Genomic DNA, 19,306 nt, shown 5'->3' on the forward strand with positions numbered 1-19,306 from the left:
GGACTTAGACACTAATCCAACAGTCCCTGCCCGAAGGGACAGAGGATTTTGTTGTGTATTGCGATGCGTCCTATCAGGGCTTAGGCTGTGTGCTTATGCAGAGAGGAAAAGTTATCGGTTATGCCTCAAGACAGCTGAAGGCACACGAAGTTAACTATACAACTCACGACCTGGAGTTAGGGGCAGTGGTCTTCGCACAGAAAAATTGGAGAGATTATCTCTACGGAACCAAGTGCACGATTTTCACTGACCATAAAAGCCTGCATCACATCTTCGATCAGAAAGACTTAAACATGAGACAATGGCGATGGGTAGAGCTACTCAATGACTACGAGAGTGAAATCCGCTACCATCCCGGCAAGGCCAATGTGGTGGCAGATGCCCTTATCCGAAAAGAAAGCTCAAGAAACAAGGCGAAGACATTGATGATGACCATCCATTCCCACTTATCCGTACAGATTCGAGAAGCCCAGTTAGAAGCCCTAAAACCCGAAAACGTGTCGAACGAAGCCTTGAGGGGAATGGATAAGAAATTTGAGATCAGAGGTGATGGAGCCTACTGTTTCATGGATCGAATCTGGACCCCAAAGTATGGAGGTTTCAGGGAAGTTTTTATGAACGAAGCTCACAGGACCAAATACTCTGTTCACCCAGGTTCAGACAAGATGTACTGGGATCTCAAGAAACAATACTGGTGGCCAAACATGAAAGCCGAGATCGATTCCTTTGTGGGTAAGTGTCTGACTTGCGCCAAGGTAAAAGTCGAGTATCAGAAGCCCTCGGGTCTGCTCCAGCAGCCCGAGATACCTGAGTGGAAATGGGAGATGATTACCATGGATTTCATCACCAAGTTACCTAGATCTCCGAGTGGGTATGATACCATTTGGGTAATTGTCGATCGTTTGACAAAATCCACTCACTTCTTTCCGATTAAAGAATCGTTCAAGATGGAAAGACTCACGCGAGTCTACATCCAAGAGATAGTCCAACTGCACGGTGTACTTGTGTCCATTATCTCTGATCGAGATAGCATATTTACCTCAAGGTTTTGGCAGTCCCTTCAGAAAGCTCTTGGAACTAAGTTGGATATGAGTACAACTTATCATCCTCAGACAGACGGATAGAGTGAGAGAACTATCCAAACCTTAGAAGACATGTTGAGAGCATGTGTCATCGATTTTGGAAAGTCGTGGGACACTCATCTAACCTTGATCGAGTTCTCGTATAACAACAGCTACCACACCAGCATCAAGGCTGCCCCGTTCGAAGCCCTCTACGGTCGCAAGTGCAGATCCCATCTGTGTGGGCCGAGGTAGGGGACATGCAGCTAGCTAAGAGTCGAGTCCCTGACAGTGCTCTCACTGGTCCTGAAATCATCCACGAAACCACCGAGAAGATCATCCAGATCCGAGAACGATTGAAAGCTTCACGAGACAGACAAAAGAGTAACGCCGATAAACGATAAAAACCCTTGGAATTCCAGGTAGGAGATCGTGTCCTGTTGAAGGTCTCGCCCTGGAAAGGCATGATACGCTTTGGAAAGCACGGAAAACTTAACCCGAGGTACATAGGACCTTTCGAGATCCTCGCTAGGATCAGTCCTGTAGCCTATAAACTCTGACTACCTCAAGAACTTAGCAACATCCATCCTGTCTTCCATGTCTCTAATCTTAAAAAGTGTCTATCTGATGAAACCCTCGTGATCCCTCTTGATGAGATCGAGATCAAAGAAAACCTGAACTTTGTGGAAGAACCAATCGAAATAATGGATCGAGAGATCAAACGTACGAAACAAAGCCGCATCCCGATAGTGAAGGTTCGCTGGAATGCCAAGCGGGGACCCGAATTCACTTGGGAGCGCGAAGACTCGATGAAGCAGAAATATCCGCATCTCCTTCCAAATCCATGATTTGTATCTTAATTTTGAATTTCGGGACGATATTCCCTCTAACGGGGGGATAATGTGACAACACGTAATTTATTCCGTCGCTGTAAACCATTTCCGTTAATAAAATTTATTTTTATTAAAATTTTTCATTAACTTTTAGGTTAGGCAAATAAATTAATGTTTTTATTTTTATCTTCTTAAGTGTCGGGACGGAACAAAAACACGTGAAAACATCCCAATTTTTATTTGGAAGATTCTTAGTTTCGACCACGTCGGGTTACGACAACTAAATCGGGTACGACCATAAGCCTCGTTTAACGTCGGTATTGGGTGGATTCCCACTTGGCCACAAACTCAAGCCTTATATAAAGGATGAGTGACTTCATTTGAGCTTTTTCCCACCTCCTCATAACTTTCTCTCTCTACTCTCTCTCTCTCTCTCTAAAACTCAAGTTTTGATCCAAAAACGCCCTTTCAAGCTCCAAAATCGTAAGTAATCTATCCTAGCTTGTTGTTTAACTTGTTAAGCATGAAAATCTATGTTGAAATCACCCAAAACTCTCAAAATCACGTGTTTACGGTTTGGGAACACCTCCTAAAACCGTAAACTCCCTTAAAGGGGTTTTGAAGCCCCAAAACCATTCCAAATCCTTTCTAGTGTTTAGCAAAGACTTAAGGACTTGCATGTACGAGCTTAGAACACCAAAATCATGTCATTTGAGTAGCAAACATGAGTTTATGGTCCAAGAACATTCTTGGACCGTAAACACACCTTCATAGACCGTAAACACCTTTTAAGGTGTTAAATTGCCCCTTAGACACCTCCAAAAGCTTCCATGAGTGCCTAGAACCTTGTATTTCTTCATGTGATGCACCAATCCATGTACAAATGAGCAAAACTTGAGTTTATGGTCTGGGGAGGTCTGCTAAAACCGTAAACACCTCCAAAGGGTGTTTAAGTGCCCTTAACACCTTGAATTGCTTATATTTGGGTCTAGAACTTTCTATGCTTAACCTACAACTACCAAAACACATGAAAAATGGACAAACATGAGTTTACGACCGTAAACTCATGTGTTTACAACCGTAAACTCCCCAAGGGTCCTTCAAGAACCGTAAACCCCATTTCCAAGGTCATTTCAAGTCCCGATCACTTGCTAAGCCTTTGATTCAACCTTAGAACCTTCCCTTGTGCATTGTAAGACCTTTAAACATCCAAGAACACACCATCCATGAGTTTACGGCCGTAAACTCATGGGGATATGGTATTTGGACCGTAAACACCCTAAGGGTCTACTCTTGAAGAGTTAACTCCTTATCTAGGCCCTACACACCCTTAGATGTAACCCGGATCATTCCTAACACTTGAGATAAAGTGTTTTCGCGCCTCGGAGTGTATTTTGTTACTTAATTAGTAGTTGAAAGTCTAATTAGATACAATTATGTATCTCCTTATGTTACATAGGAACCTCGCGCGTGTTCAAGCCTTAAACTGATACTTAACATCCTACCCGACACATTTCTCGTCTGGTGAGTTCATACCCCTACACCATTTTCTGTGTTTTTCATGTTTTTAGGGGGAGAATACAAGCAAAAGTACAAGGAAACATGTACTCAAAACTTATTATTTCGTATGATATAGTTACATGTTCAGTATGATTTTGACACTGAAATCTGTATTAATCAACCGTTTAACTTGCAGAGTTAGTTTTCAACCTTATTGCGAAACTCATTATAAAATGTTATATTTTATATTTCACAAAGAATTTCATGTCATTCATAAAACAGGATTTTCCGCATTATTACTTGTAAATTCGTTATTCTTAAGATTGGAGACACGACCTCTGAAACACTCCACAGAGATACGCGAGTGGAGGACCGCTCCTGTAACCAGAATCTCTTAGAAGGAGAGCGTGACTTGAGTGTATAGATCTATACGGGGCTGACTACCCCGCACCTTGCTGCTAGCTACAGTGGGACCGGCAGGTCTACGGGTGACAAAAGTCATAAAATGATAATGGATTCTTATTTCCATATCTAGTCTATCATATGGTTATGGAACTCGCAAACTTAGATAATGGAGATTTACTTTTTAGTAATAAAGAACTTAGTAAATTAATAACCTTAAGAATTAATTTACAACCCACTTATTAGTTTTATATACGTGTTAAAACTAATGTACTTTTCAAGGATAACCAGGCTTTCAGGACACTTCACTTAAACGCTACAAGTATGGTAGATACTTGTACACTTCATTTCGAATCGATAACCAACCACCAACTTTTTAGGAAAATAAGGGTTTTTCCTGGGATAACTTAACTTTTCATAGACAGGCTGTTTAACAAATGGATAAACAAACTTCTTTTATAAGAAAATATCAGATTTTCTTGTAAACAACTTTTCGCAAACTTAAAGGAACATTTTCTTTTTTACAGAAACAAACCGCTTATGAACGCACCAGCTTTATGCTGATATTTCTAAAACTGCTTGTATTCTCAGGTCAACATTAGACAAGTATCCCACAATCTTTTGGAGAAGATGGAGCATTTTAGCAGTCTCGTCTTTACTTTTGTTATACTAATGTATAGATAAAACATGTATTACTTTACTTTTAAACAAATGTAAATATTTCTATGTAATGTAATGGTTGTGTTTACTATGCTTACTATATACATTGGTTGTGATACTTTACATGACGTCTTCTGCCCCAGAACGTTTCTGCCATCGGTTTCGGGGTGTGACAGAATTCTATACTTATTCTTCACCGCCTCTTGTTCACCTTCTTCATCACTTGCCATTCATTAGCATGATAAACTTATGCTCTGATTTCATCATCCATGCTTGAATTCCTTAAGTTTTCATCACTAAGTAGAACATTGAGAAAGACGTCCCTACATTTATCAAGCGTAGTCACAAACTCATGCTCTGGTTTGTGATCCATATAAATACCATGGAGCTCATAATCCATCTCATTTAGTCCATACAAGGGCTCGTATATACTAGCAAAGAGTTCTTTGAAAATGTAATCCGATGAAGCCATTACAGTTACTTGCAAAATCAAACAGATTTTACAAACAAAATTGAAGAATTTTTTAGTAGATAATTGCTTTAATCATGGATTTGAGATACTTACTTGTTCAACAACTCAACGAGACTATCACCCAACTTTTTTCCTGCTTGAACAACGATACCAACAGTGTAGGCCTAATCCTCTTTAAATACCCAAATTTCGTGATGATTCCCTCCCAAAAGCCCAAGATTTTTCTCAGTAGAGTACGATTTACTGAGATTGAGTTGACGTTTTCAGAGAGAGGGTGTGGAGCTTTATTTCTAACGTTTACCAAACGAGGTTAATTTCGTCTTTGGTTAAGAAACGGTGGAAAAGTCTTCTACAGTTGAGGGGTAAGTGGAGGGGTAACTGGTAAACCATCTTGTAACCAGTTATTTGGCATAAACGCAAAAAATGAGACAAGTATGCGACATTAACGACCCAAAACCCGCCGGAGGGTAAAACTGACTTTTTCTTGCAAAATTAAGGCTTTTTATGACATTATCCCCACAAAGAAACATGATGAAAATAACTGTTTTTACAAGGTTTGGGCTGAATCCTGAAAAAATTACAACCACAATGACCATTGTTGTTTAGCAATTTCTAGGATCTATTTTTGTATTAAGGAATAAGGAGGGTTTGTTTCTTGATTAAAGTAGGTGTTAATAATCTTTTTAAAGAGTAAAAACTATTATGTAAACATTTGATTGGAACGGTGGCTGGTGAGAGGAGGCGAGGGAAGACCAGAGACCAAAATTGGCAAGCTCTACAAAGTGTTGTGGCCAAATTCTAAAGGGTAAAAACCGTACTATTCTTAAGACCTACGGATATATATATATATATATATATATATATATATATATATATATATATATATATATATATATATGTTCAAATGAGAACATTTCTTAAATTGAGAACATTTGAGAACAAATTCCACTCAACATGCGCATCTTTTAAGTTTTAATAATTAGAGGTCTTATGTGTAATTCAACCCAATGATCCTTGTGCTTTCCTTCTTCACGCAGAATCATCAGCACCCCACTCCGATCTTCCCTCCGCCCAACACCGCGTCCTCTTGTTATGCCTCTACGCCAGCGATCCTACCTTGTGCTCTTCTTCTTCCAATGCTCTTTCATCTATTGTCAATACTTAAGGCTGTAAACGAACTGAACGTTCAATAAACTGTTCGTGAACCGTTCCGCGGGAAGTTCGTTTATTTAATAAATGAATGAACATGATCACAAATTCTTGTTCGTTTAGTTAAACGAACGAACTGGAACAGTGGTCTTGTTCACTCAATTATGTTCGTGAACGTTCATTTATGTTGTTCGTTTACGTTTGTTTATGTTCTTTCATATATGTTAATTTTATCTTCATATATGTTTAATTTTGTTTGATTACATTATTATATTATATGTTCATTTATGTTTATATATGCTTGTTTATCTTTGTTCGTTTATGTTCATTTTTTTTGTTCGTTTAGCATGTTCACGAACATAAACGAACAAACATGAACAATGTAATATGTTAAATGAACGAACATGAACAAGAAAACTCGTTCGTTTAACTGTTCGTGTTCGTTCATTTGTTCAGTTAACTTAAACGAACGAACATGAACAAGTGGTTTGTTTACATCCCTATCGATACTTGTTCCAGAAATCCAATGCTGAAACCCGACAATTTAATCCCATTTGAAGGTACTATAACTACTCTCTCTCTCTCTCTCTCTCTCTCTCTCTCTCTAGCTCAATAAAATGAGAATTAAGCGTAATTATCAACTATTTGGGTTTATTACGAGCTCATGATAATGATTTTTTGATACAATCGGTTCATATTTGTATTTTCCGCTGCATGCCATTTTATGTGATTGAACATCTAATTCTCAATTGAAACCAAATTGGAATCGTTAATCTCATATTAAATTAACAAGAATTAGTATATAAATATCTCGTTTTGTTCACTATTCATCTAGATTCCAGTCGTTTATCATCGCTATTACTTGGTAGGTTTGAGCCCTAAATTTTATAGGGTAAATTACACGGATGGTCCCTGTGGTTTGGGGTAACCTGCGTGCCTAGTCCCTGAGCAAGATTTTTAACTCGGGTGATCCCTAATTTTAAAATTCGTAACCCGCTTGGTCCCTCATTTAACATTCTGTCTGTTTTGTGGTTAGAAACCCCCCACGTGAAAAGCATGTTGGGGGTATTTTTGTCTTTTCATATCACCCAGTCTTTAAACATGGTTTATTCATCTTCCTCCCTCATTTCTTTCTCAATCGCAGTCTTCTCCTCCCACCTTTCTTCTCACGGCCGATTAAAAATGGTGAAATGCAATTTTGGTGCGATAGGCGTTATACGAACTTCAACTACGAAAAGAAACCCAGGTAGAGCATTTTATGCTTGCCCGTTAGAGGTATGATCTTGTATTTTTTTGTGGGATTTTCTTTTTTTACCCTAGTATGTGTATGTGCTAATCGAAGCCATTGACCATCCAGTTTATGTTCACGTTTCCATTTACTAGCATAGAGGCTCCACAGGCACTTTTCTTCATCTTCATTGTTGACTTCTTGTTGACCATCCCCACTATTGTCTAAGTTTCCCAGTTTTGGATTTGTCCCCCTACACACAACTCTTACCCTATTCTTGTTATTTTTTTCAAAATCAAGTTCCCTTCTTGTCTCAATAGCATGGAGTTTAACTCTTTCTTTAAACTCTTGGGCTGTATTAAAGGTTTGAAGGATATAAAATGGTTCAGCAACATTTGCTTCATCATTCTCGTGAGCTCTTTGGATAGCTTTGATGGTCTTCTTCCGTTGAGCAACTGGTCCTACTTCCAAAGATGAGCCTGACATAAGAACCTCGTTATTTAGTACTTCATTAAGCTCCCCAACTTCATTCTCTTCTTCTACCACATTTCCATTCTTACCTCCAACCCACTCTGCATCCATATCAATGTTATCATTGAAATCATTCATGTCAACTTCTACATCATCTAAGATGTTGTCATTGTCAGCATAAAAGTCTATGTCATCGGACTCACTGGATTCATAACCACTATTATCCCCAAATTTGTCCCTGCTTCCAAATTCATCTTCATTTATGTCCTCAAATTTGTCCCCACTTTCAAATTCAGCCCATGGATCTTCTCCATCCTTGTTACCATCCTCAAATTCAACTTCATTTGTGTGCTCAATTTTGTCCGCAATTTCAAAACCAGCACATTGATTTTCTTCCTTGTTATTATCCCCATTATCAATAACAGTTAACTCCATATTGTCATTTCCAGTGAGGTCCACTACATTAGCCTCTTTAGAAGCATCCCCAATATCATACCAATCTAAGAAAAGCCTATGAGAACATGTTTGAGGTTCAATAATTTCCTTTATTTGAATTTTTGATTGATTTGGGGACATTGTGTACGTATGTAATTGGGTTTTTCCATGCTCAATATAGACTTCAATCAACTTATGTTTGGAAATGAACGTACCCAAATGTCTCACATCCTGATCACTACCCAAAGCAAATAACCCGAAATCTAAATCTGAAAAAGGTCGTTTAAAGTGATAGTACAAAGGTATACCTTCATCAACATAGCCTAACTGTTCCATCATTTCATCAATGTCATGCACTGAGAAAGTATCCATGTCGAGTAAGTCCACATACGTTTGTTTTCCTTTGATGTACTTTCTTCTAGGAAATTTGGTGAACTCTCCACCATGGTACAAGCTAATGGAAAAGATTGTCGGATGCCCCCCCTGTGAAATAACCCACTTCAGCTTAGGTTTCAACAAAATCAAATTTATAGAAGATTGAGAGTGAAAAAATACTTACAGTAACGACGTCCAACATCGATTTACTCCATACTTGCACGTATACGCCACAACACCATTGTGTTTCAGAGACGAAGATATCACGATTAGGGTTTTCTTATCTTGACTGTGAAATTTTTGTCTTGGTTTTCTCAACGGAAAGATGGAGTACTGAGAAAATGACCGCCTCTTCGTATACAACAGGGCGGTAACTCAATAATATTAAAAAATGCCCCTACGTGCCTTGCACGTGGGGTGTTTTAACGGAGCAACTAGACGAAATGTTAAATTAGGGACCAAGCGGGTTACGAATTTTAACATTAGGGATCACCCGAGTTAAAAATCTTTCTCAGGGACTAGGCGCGCAGGTTACCCCAAACCACAGGGACCATCCGTGTAATTTACCCAATTTTATAATTTGGTTGGTTTTTAATTTGATTCTTTCTTGGTTTCTACTTTTTACTATAGAGTGGAATGAACTTTATATATTTGTTGAGTTTGAGAAAGATATTATTTATTTGATTTAATTTGTAATAGGATTTGCGCTCTAACACTTGCATATCATCTGTCATAGTATCATTCCTTGTTCATATCATATTGATGTTTAAGAAATTGGTGTCTCACCTGATGAAACAAATAGTGGCCACCAGGTGTTTGACAAAATTTCACAAAGAAACATACTTGTTATTAAGATCTAAATACATACCTTGTTGTTAAGATTACTTATTTTACTTACATATTTCTCAAGGCCACATATGAGTTTAACTCTTTGATCTGCAACAACAAAATCGTTTTGTAAAATGAGGTTTTTCTTTTTCTTTGTATATTGAAAAAAACATCAAGTAAAGTTACCATTGATTGCTTCTCATCATTGATTTTCTTGCTGACTTTTTGAGGATTATTACTTTCCTCCTCTTTGATTTTACGGTCAAATTCTTTGATCAACCTTAAAGAACATTTAATTAGTATAATAGGGGATGGATTGGAGTCTATTAGAGAGTTAATGATCATTGTAGGATTTCATGCACACAAGGTGTTTATCATATTGTCTGAAAGAACCTAATAAGTGTAAAAGTGACATTTTATGTGAAAATCCTTAACTTTGAACCCTCATTAATCCAAGCATTAAGGCCCTTAGGTTAAATTGAATTTCACATCTCAATATCCTAATAAGAAACCAACAATCATTTTAAAAGTGATAAACTTAATGCTTAACCATTAACTCCTTAATAGAACACCAAAAGTGATTTAAAAGCTATTATGATCAATTTTTCCAAATCTGTCCTCCAACTTCTAAAATTCGTGCAAGTCAATAAGAACACCTAAAAATCATGAGTCTTAGTTTTCTTGAAATATTAGTGTGTCTAGTTTCTTCAAACTTTGAATCACATTTCGAAATTCCAAATCCTTGAGGGGTAAAATTGGTAATCTTCTCAGGTTGGTCCATGATGTCACAAATTTCATGCATTGTCATCAAAAAATCATAATAAATTCATCAAAAATCCAAATGCCAAAATTCCAAGGCCCATAGTTATATATGTATGTATAGTCTCCCACTTATAAAGGGCCTGATGTAATTCGTAGTAGATTGGTACAGTTTATTTCAAGAGTGGTGAGTGGTCCAGAAAGTGACAACTTAAAGTTACTAACTTGTAAATTTAATATAAAATCAACAAAAAATCAGTAGAACAAGATCTTTATATCCCTGAATAGATAAAAGGGGCAACTTTACCAATGTTATTTTATCAAAATTTAATAATGGGTTGAAAAGTAAGAAAACAGATCCCAAAAGGAGCACCACAATCAAATAGAAAATAAGGAAATATGTGCATAAGTTTTATAAGAGTAATAGAATAAAGCAAAAGCTAAATAATGTTATAATTAATGTGTAGGTTCTCGGAAAGGAAAGGATTCATCTATCTCACGCAAGCTAATTTTCAGGTTCAAGGAAGTGAGTTACAGTAACTCTCATATTATGTAAGTATTACCTATTTTATGTTATTGTTCATGGATACCCTAATCAGGTATAGTGAACAAGGACATGCAGAATGTAGTTTGTTCTCTAGTGAGACAAGGAAACAAGATTCATTTCCGCATTCTCGATTAGTTAGTTGTTCTCATGTATTAAATCACATATGATTAAATACATAAAATGACATATGATTAAATACATGATAACAAATATTGAATTGAGAATGTAAATTTGAATCTTATTCACATAAATCATATGTGATTAGATAGGTATAATCACATAACGAGAACAAATATTGAATCGAGAACATGAAAATGAATATTGTCCAGATAAATCATATGCGATTAGATACATATAATAACATGTGATTATGTATATTTAATCACATATGATTTGTGTGGCTAAGATTCATTTTCACGTTCTCGATTCAATAATTGTTTTTTTGAATTTAATCATATGTGATTAAATACATTTATTCGTATGTGATTATATGTTTCTAATCACATATGATTTTATTTGGAAAAAACGAATCTTGTATGTATAAATCATATGTGATTCGATACATACAATCACATGTGATTATATACACGATAACAAATATTGAACCAAGAACACAAAAACAAATCTATATCCAAATTAATCATATGTGATTAAATACATCTAATCATGTGTGATTATATAAATCTAATCACATATGACTTTTGTAGACACAATTCATTTTTTGCTTTGTCGATTCAATAGTTGTTCTCTTGTGTTTTATCACATGTGATTATATGTATAATCATATGTGATTAAGTACATGAGCACAACTATTGAATCGAGAAGGAAAAAATGAATCTTGTCCACCTCAAATCATATGTGATTATATACATATAATCACATGTGACTAAATACACAAAAACAATTATTCAATCGAAACCGCAAAAATAAATCATATATGATTAAATACATATAATCACATATGATTATATGTATCCAATAATATATGATTTATGTGGATAAGATTCATTGTCACATTCTCGATTCAGTAATTGTTCTTTGTCAACTGTAACCATATGTGATTAAATACATATAATCACATGTGATTATATGTATCTAATCACATATGATTTATATGTACAAAAATAATGATGTTTTTATAAATCATATGTGATTAGATACATATAATCACATATGATTATATACACGAGAACAACTATTGAATCGAGAACATAAAGATAAACATTGTCCACATATATCATATGTGATTAAATGCATATAATTACATGTGATTATATGTATCTAATCACATAGAATTTATGTGGAAAATATTCATTTTCGCATTCTCGATTCAAATGTTATTCTTATGTATTTAATTACATTAGATTATATGTTTATAATAATATATGATTTCTATGTACAATCTTCATTTTCGCATTCTCGTTCAATAGTTGTTCTTGTACTTTTAGTCACATATGATTTCTATACACAAGATTCATTTTGTCATTTTTGATTCAATAGTTTTTCTTTTTCCACATTAATCATATGTGATTAAATATATACAATCACATACAATTAAATACATAAGAAAAAATATTGAATAAAAAATGTGAAAACGAATATTATCAATATAAATCATATATGATTTGATACATATAATCATATGTGATTAATTACATGAGTACAACTATTGAATTAAGAAAGAAATAATGAATCTTGTCCACACAAATCATATGTAATTAGGTACATATAATCACATGTGATTATATGTATTTAGTCACATATGATTTATGTGGACAATATTCATTTTTGCGTTTTTAATTCAATAGTTGGTCTTGTATATTTAATCACATACGATTTATGTGAAAAAGATTTGTTTTCATGTTCTCGATTCAATAAATTATATGTGATGAAATATATATATATATATATATATATATATATATATATATATATATATATATAAGCACATGTAATTATATACACGAGAACAACTATTGAATCAAGAACATTACAACAAATTTATGTCCACATTAATCATAAGTGATTAAATACTTATAATCACATGTGATTAAATATATGAGAAAAATTATTGAAACGAAAACTCAAAAATGAATATTGTTCATGTAAATCATATGTGATTGGATACATATAATCACATTTGATTATATGTATCTAATCATATATGATTAAAGTTGACAAAAAATAATTATTGAATCGAGAACGCAATAATGACATATGTGATTAAATATATCTAATCACATTTGATTAAATATATCTAATCACATGTGATAATATGTATCTAATCACATGAATTATATGGACAAAAAAGAATATTGTTCATATAAATTATATGTGATTAAATATAAATAAGCACATATGATTATATACACATAATCATGGTTGGTGGTGATGGATGGAGGTGGTGCGTAGTGATGTTTGGTGGTGGTAAGTGGTAGGTGGTGGGTGTGACATGTAGGGTGGTGATTATAATGGGTGACAGGTAGCGGTGCGAGCGGTAGTGGTGGGTGATGGAGACGGGTGAGGATGATAGGTAGTGGTGGTGGGTGGGTGGGTAGTGGTTGGTGGTGATGGTGTATGGTGGTTTTGGTAGGTGATGGGTGGGGTGGTGGTGGCAGGTGGTGAAGGTAGGTGTTGGTGATGTGTAGTGGTCGGTGGTTTTCGGTGGTCAGTGGTTTTGGTGGGTCGTAGGTGGAGGTGATGGTGGCGAGTGGTGGTGATCAGTGGTGGTGGTGGTGGGGGTGGTAGTGGTGGGTAGTGGAGGCGGGTGGTGGTGGCGAGTAGTGGTGGGTAGGTGGTAGTGATGGGTGGTAGAGGTGGGTGGGTAGGGGTGATGATGGTAGGTGGTGGGTGGGGGTGATGGTGGCTGGTGGTCATGATGGGTGGTGGTAGTGACAAGTGGTGGTCATAGTGGTAGGTGTGTGTTAGTGATGGGTGGTGGAGGTGGATGGTAGTGGTGGTGGCGGGTCGTGGTGGTGGGTGGGTGGTGGTGATGATGGCAGGTGGTGGGTGTGGGTGATGGTGGTGAGTGGTGGTGGTTGGTGGTGATGGGTGGTGGGTGGTGGTAGTGACAGGTGGTGGTCATAGTGGTGGGTAGGTGGTAGTGATGGGTGGTGGAGGTGGATAGTGGTGGTGGTGGGTGGTGTTGAAGGGTGGTGGTGGATGTTGGTCGTGGTTAGCGATGGTGGATGGTAGTGATAATGTTGGGTGGTGGGTGGAGGTGGTGGAGGTGGGTGGCGGTGACGGGTGGTGGTGGATGGTATTATTTGGGTGGTGAGTGGTGTTGGTTTGTGAGTTTTTTTAATTTTTTTTTTACTTATTTCTTGGTTTATATTAATATTATATGATGATTTTAATTTAAAAAAACTGGGTCGTCAAAATTTGTTCTCAAATGTTTCGTAATAAGAAACGTTCTCGATTGAACGCTCCCCTATATATTTTGGACAAGAATCCATCCAAACTTTGAACTACATGATGATAATCGATGATACATGAGAAATTGTTTCATATAAGCAAAATATGTTTTTTTTTATATTTTTATTATGAAAACTTGAATTTAAAAGTGGTTAAGGACGTAAAAAAAAATTCTTTTTAAAACTACCTTTAAATCTATATTACCATAACACCCTCTAATATAAACTTATTATATTTAATTCATTGCTAATAAATTTAATTTATCACTAAATGTGGTTGATTGTTATGAGATAAAATTTGTTTTCGTATTTTCGAAAAATATTTATGTTTTCGTATAAATCTGCTTTATATATATATATATATATATATATATATATATATATATATATATATATATATATATATATATATATATATATATATATATATATATATATATATATATATATATATATATATATATATATATATATATATATATATATATGGGTTGTATATATTATAAGCCAAATAATTAATACCAAGTTACAATCCTAGATTTGTATTGGAGCGAAAAAAAGAGATTTTACATGATTATCTACACGTGAGAAATAACTACTTTCTTCATGTTGATAAACAACTTGAGAAGCTCTTGCCATATTTAGGGCAATTCTAATGATCGAAATGGGCAATGTGTTTGGTACAACTAGTGTTTTGTTAAGTTCTTTCCATGAAGAGTCGATAAACTGTAAGATGTATTTCCTTCCTTCTTCTTCACATGTAATATTCTTCTCTTTCATCAACAATTGTATGCTTGATGCTACATCCCCTCTTTCTTGTTCCTCCTACATATTTCCGCATAAAGTATAAGAAACTTCATAGGGTGAAATTTTGCATTTATAGTTTAAATTAAATATCATGTATAAAGGGAAAGCACAAAAAATATTTGCACTATCCACTTAACTATTTTCAATAGTGGTGAGATTATTATACATTTGTACAGTTGAAAAATGACATTTTTTATATCTTGTTTTAATAACAATATAAAATACAGTAATACACAAAGTTTTTTTTTCTTGATTTAACTGCTTATTATATTTTATGAATATTTATTACACAAAATCATGATGATGATGATGATAATACTAATGATATGTTTTTAGAATGGCTTACAAAGTACAAACAAACTACCTGTTTTATTCACAAATCTATATATATTTCATTCGGAATTTGAACCATCAACCTTTGTCTGTATTGAACCGTAATAATAATAATAATAATAATAATAATAATAATAATAATATCTCAATAGTAAAAAATAATAAACATATTAATAATGATTTTTAAAACTTTTGCAAATATATAAATATAATAGTTCAATCAATATAGAAGTAACTGGTTAAACTTTTAAAGAATACCTTTGAAGTTCCCAGATCATCCCAAAGACGAAGAATTGTTCCCGATATCGAGAAGAAACTAGGGTATGAATCAGTAAGAGTTCTCATATTTTCTGGAGTAACACCTTCTCCAATGAGAAAGAATAGATGCACCAATGCCATGTATGTCCCTGCTGTTTTAACCCCATTCTCTATGTAGTCTTTCAGATTTGGTTCAGTTCCTCTTTTTACCCATTCAGCTTCCACCATAAACGCCTCAACCATCTCAATCCACTACAATAAAATATATGAAACATTTATCAATAATATGTGGTTATCTCCAAAAACATTAGAGACTAAACTTCTTTGTTATTTCTTCATTAAGTTCTTCATCAAAACAAAGATCTATCTTAATCCAATCATAATATAGTCATACTCTAAGTCTCTAACATGCTTTATTAATCATATAACTACTAGTTATACCGTCTTGCGCAGGAATGGAAGAACATTCAATCCATGTTCTTTAAGGATTTCATAACAAATCTCATTGGTGGTATTACACAATGCCATGTAGCATATCTTCATGTACTCAGGTAGTTGTTCTATTTCTTGCATGTCCCATCTAGCACACAACGAAGCCACTTTTGTTTAAAATCTCATCAACATATCTAAATGGAGGTATAAGGAGTATTATTAGCCAAACCTTTGAATTGCTTTTGTGAATAGTACAAGATCATCATAGGAGCCATAAGTGTCGAATATATCATCAATTACCAACAAAATGGAAATGGTTTTAGCCACCTCGATTCTCTTGGTGGAGTATTTTCGCTCAGGTAAGAGCCCAACAGTCCATAGAAAACACTCAAGAGGCCGATCTCGGGCAAAAGGAAGTTTATCCGTTAGACCCAAATGCTTCCACCACCTGAAATCAAATTCAAAATCAGAAATTAATTATATGGGTTTTACTTTTTATTTTATCTTTTCGAGTTACATATGTAAATTTGCAAAAAGTAATATAAATGATATCATTTTGTGGTCTATAATGTTTATAAGTAAATAATGTAATTTTTATATATTAATATGAGAATCATAAGTATTGTGAGATTGTTAGAAGGACTAATCAGAACAATTCTAAAACATCGAAAAAAAAATCAACGGTTCTTATGAGTTTAACAACATTCCTAAGATATTTCTTTATGGATAAGATTTGATTGTTATTCTCACTACAACTGCTGACTTTTTTTTAATCCGATGATCTATAATCGTTATGGTATTCTAACAATATTTATCATTCCAATTTGATCTCATTTGTTAATTGTACTTTATTAATAAGTTCGTCAAGAATTAGTCTAGCAAAATACATATCTTTAGCGACCGATTAGCAACAATTGGGGCAAAAAAATTATTTCAAAGCAAATCAGAACAAACTTCACCTTGTTATCTCAGAGATCTCCATTTGGTGAAGTATTTGGATTTCATTGTATTCCAACTTTGCAAGCTCTAGCAAAATTGGGATGTGATCTTGTTCATTGCCATATTCTTCAATATACATTCTTGCTTCTAATCTTTCCATTCTTAGATGTCTTGGTAGCTTTAAACTTTGAAGAACTTTGTTACGTAATAAGGGGGTTAATTTGAATACTGATTTCTTGAGGTGCCTTGTTGTAAATTCCCTGGCCTCTGATAGAATATCTTCTCCATCTGCACCCATGTATGAAGCTTCATATAAACTCAGCAAAGCCTCTATATCTTCACTCAATGACTCTTTGAATTTACCATTTGCATCCATGAATGATCCAAAAACATCTATTTCACAGTCCAATAAAAGTAAGTTTTAGCTTAAAAATGTGTGTTAAATTTTAAAAGAATACTACTCGATGATATATATACCAGGATTAACATGGAGACCATTGTGGCGAAGAAGGCGAAAACGAAGTGACACTGTATATAAATCGTCATTTGGATGACCTTGAACAAGATATTTCATTATTTTATTAATATCTTCTTCAAAAGTGCACCCTAACCCCAATCTTTGAATTTTGTCAACTAACTCCATCAATATGATTGGGTTTGAATCTGTCATTAAAGCTCTTATCTTTTCCTTTAGCTCTGTGACTCTATTGCTACCATGTACTTCTGAAGAGATTACCTATATCAACCATAGATAACACGATCATAATGAATTCTTTCTCATTTCCATGTTTCTTTCATGAAAAAAAAAATTACATCTAAAAGGTTATATACCGTGGGTTGGCTAAAATTCACGAGAAAAGAAGCGTTGCCTTGGGATGATGGGGTTGCAATGATGGCACGTGGCAAAACAGGTAGAGACGTGAACCTGTAATACCTGGAGATTAATTTGCTTGGTGAAGAACTCACCAACCGCCATGGATTGTGAAAATTGCTCCATGAAAAATCATTTGAATTAGAGATTGAGCGAGTAAAGAATTGTGTAGCCATTTTTATGTTTCCTGTTATGGTTAGAAGATGAATTTGTGGTTTCATTATGAAATATGTGATATAAATAGAAAGATTAACACGAAACAAAATTCAAACAGAGTATGCTACAAGCCTAGGCCTGTAGGCCATTGAATAATTTAAAATCCCAAGTGGGTGGGGTTAGACTATCCCAATGGTGATTTCTCGGGTTGACCCACTAAGAAAAGAAGACAAAATTACAAAAATGGTCCCTGTGGTTTGCCAAAAGTCACAAAGTCAGTCCCTGCTATTTTTTTTGATGTAAATGATCCTTGTGGTTTGTAAAACTTGCAAAGATGACCCTTTTTACTAACACCGTTAGTGTTCAGCTGTTAGGGACTGAATCTGAAAGGGCATTTTCGTCTTTTCAAGTATAAAGGGGCTGAATTCGTGACATTTAGAAAACCACAGGGACCATTTTTGAAGTTTGTTTGGAAAAATAAATTAGTGTTCAGCCGTGAATCTGAAAGGGCATTTTCGTCTTTTCAAGTATAAAGGGGCTGAATTCGTGACATTTAGAAAACCACAGGGACCATTTTTGAAGTTTGTTTGGAAAAATAAATTAATTGGCTAAAAGAAGTTGGAAAGAATCAAACTCTCGACCTCCCCTTTGCATTCCAAAGCATTAACCACTAGAGCTAAATGCTCACATGGTTATATACTCCTAAAACCGATATATATTATAACGAAAACGTTAATACATAAATAAAAAATAAATAAAAAAAACATTTTTTTTACATAATTTTTTTCAAATAAAATAAAATTGTATTTTAAGCGTATTATAAAAAAATAGTTTCTTACAAACAATTTGTATGCATTTTTATGTATTTATTTTACGTAAAAAATATTTTTTTTTTATGTATTTAAAAAATACGTTTTCGTATAAAACATATGTTTTCGTACACGGTTTTTTTTTTATGTCAAGAGTAGTATTGATTATCGTTATTTCATAAAGATATGTCACTATTTCTTTTCATCTTCATTTTAACCATACGATTTAGAACTTGCGATTAAGATGAAATGCGTATTTTAAATAAGATATATAACCGAATAGTTTTTTTTATATTTTTTTAAATATATATAACCCAAAAACGGTTTTCAGAAAACCGATTTTCGATTATATGTATTTAAAAAAGATGAAATACGTATTTTAAATAAGATGAAATACGTATTTTAAATAAGATATATAACCGAATTGGTCCAATCGGTTTTCTGAAAACCGTTCTTCGGTTATATTTATTTAAAAAAACATAAAAAACCTATTCGATTATATATCTTATTTAAAATACGTATTTCATCTTAATCGCAAGTTCTAAATCGTATGGTTAAAATGAAGATG

General features: G+C 34.4%; 1 protein-coding gene across 1 annotated transcript; it reads right to left on the reverse strand.

The window, feature by feature from the left end:
* Positions 1 to 14,648: 14,648 nt before the first annotated feature.
* On the reverse strand, positions 14,649 to 18,001 carry LOC111903478 (monoterpene synthase TPS4, chloroplastic). Its single transcript, XM_023899242.3, has 7 exons — positions 17,734 to 18,001; positions 17,380 to 17,638; positions 16,923 to 17,295; positions 16,193 to 16,411; positions 15,973 to 16,111; positions 15,532 to 15,783; positions 14,649 to 14,958 (listed from the first exon to the last, which is right to left on the reverse strand). Exons 1-7 carry the CDS (start codon positions 17,992 to 17,994, stop codon positions 14,668 to 14,670), a joined length of 1,794 nt encoding a protein of 597 aa, XP_023755010.1. The 5' UTR covers positions 17,995 to 18,001; the 3' UTR covers positions 14,649 to 14,667.
* Positions 18,002 to 19,306: the final 1,305 nt, after the last annotated feature.

Source organism: Lactuca sativa, chromosome 4 (genome assembly GCF_002870075.4).
Source record: "Lactuca sativa cultivar Salinas chromosome 4, Lsat_Salinas_v11, whole genome shotgun sequence".
Classification (NCBI taxonomy): domain Eukaryota; kingdom Viridiplantae; phylum Streptophyta; class Magnoliopsida; order Asterales; family Asteraceae; genus Lactuca; species Lactuca sativa.

Bases quoted from the DNA above. Each gene is read 5' to 3' on its own strand.
- LOC111903478 (XM_023899242.3), bottom strand. From the start codon at position 17,994: ATGAAACCACAAATTCATCTTCTAACCATAACAGGAAACATAAAAATG. The intron at 17,296-17,379 runs GTATATATATCA...ACTGTGAAATAG, and splicing joins TGGTCTCCATGTTAATCCTG to ATGTTTTTGGATCATTCATG. The intron at 16,412-16,922 runs GTGAAGTTTGTT...ATTTGATTTCAG, and splicing joins GAGATCTCTGAGATAACAAG to GTGGTGGAAGCATTTGGGTC.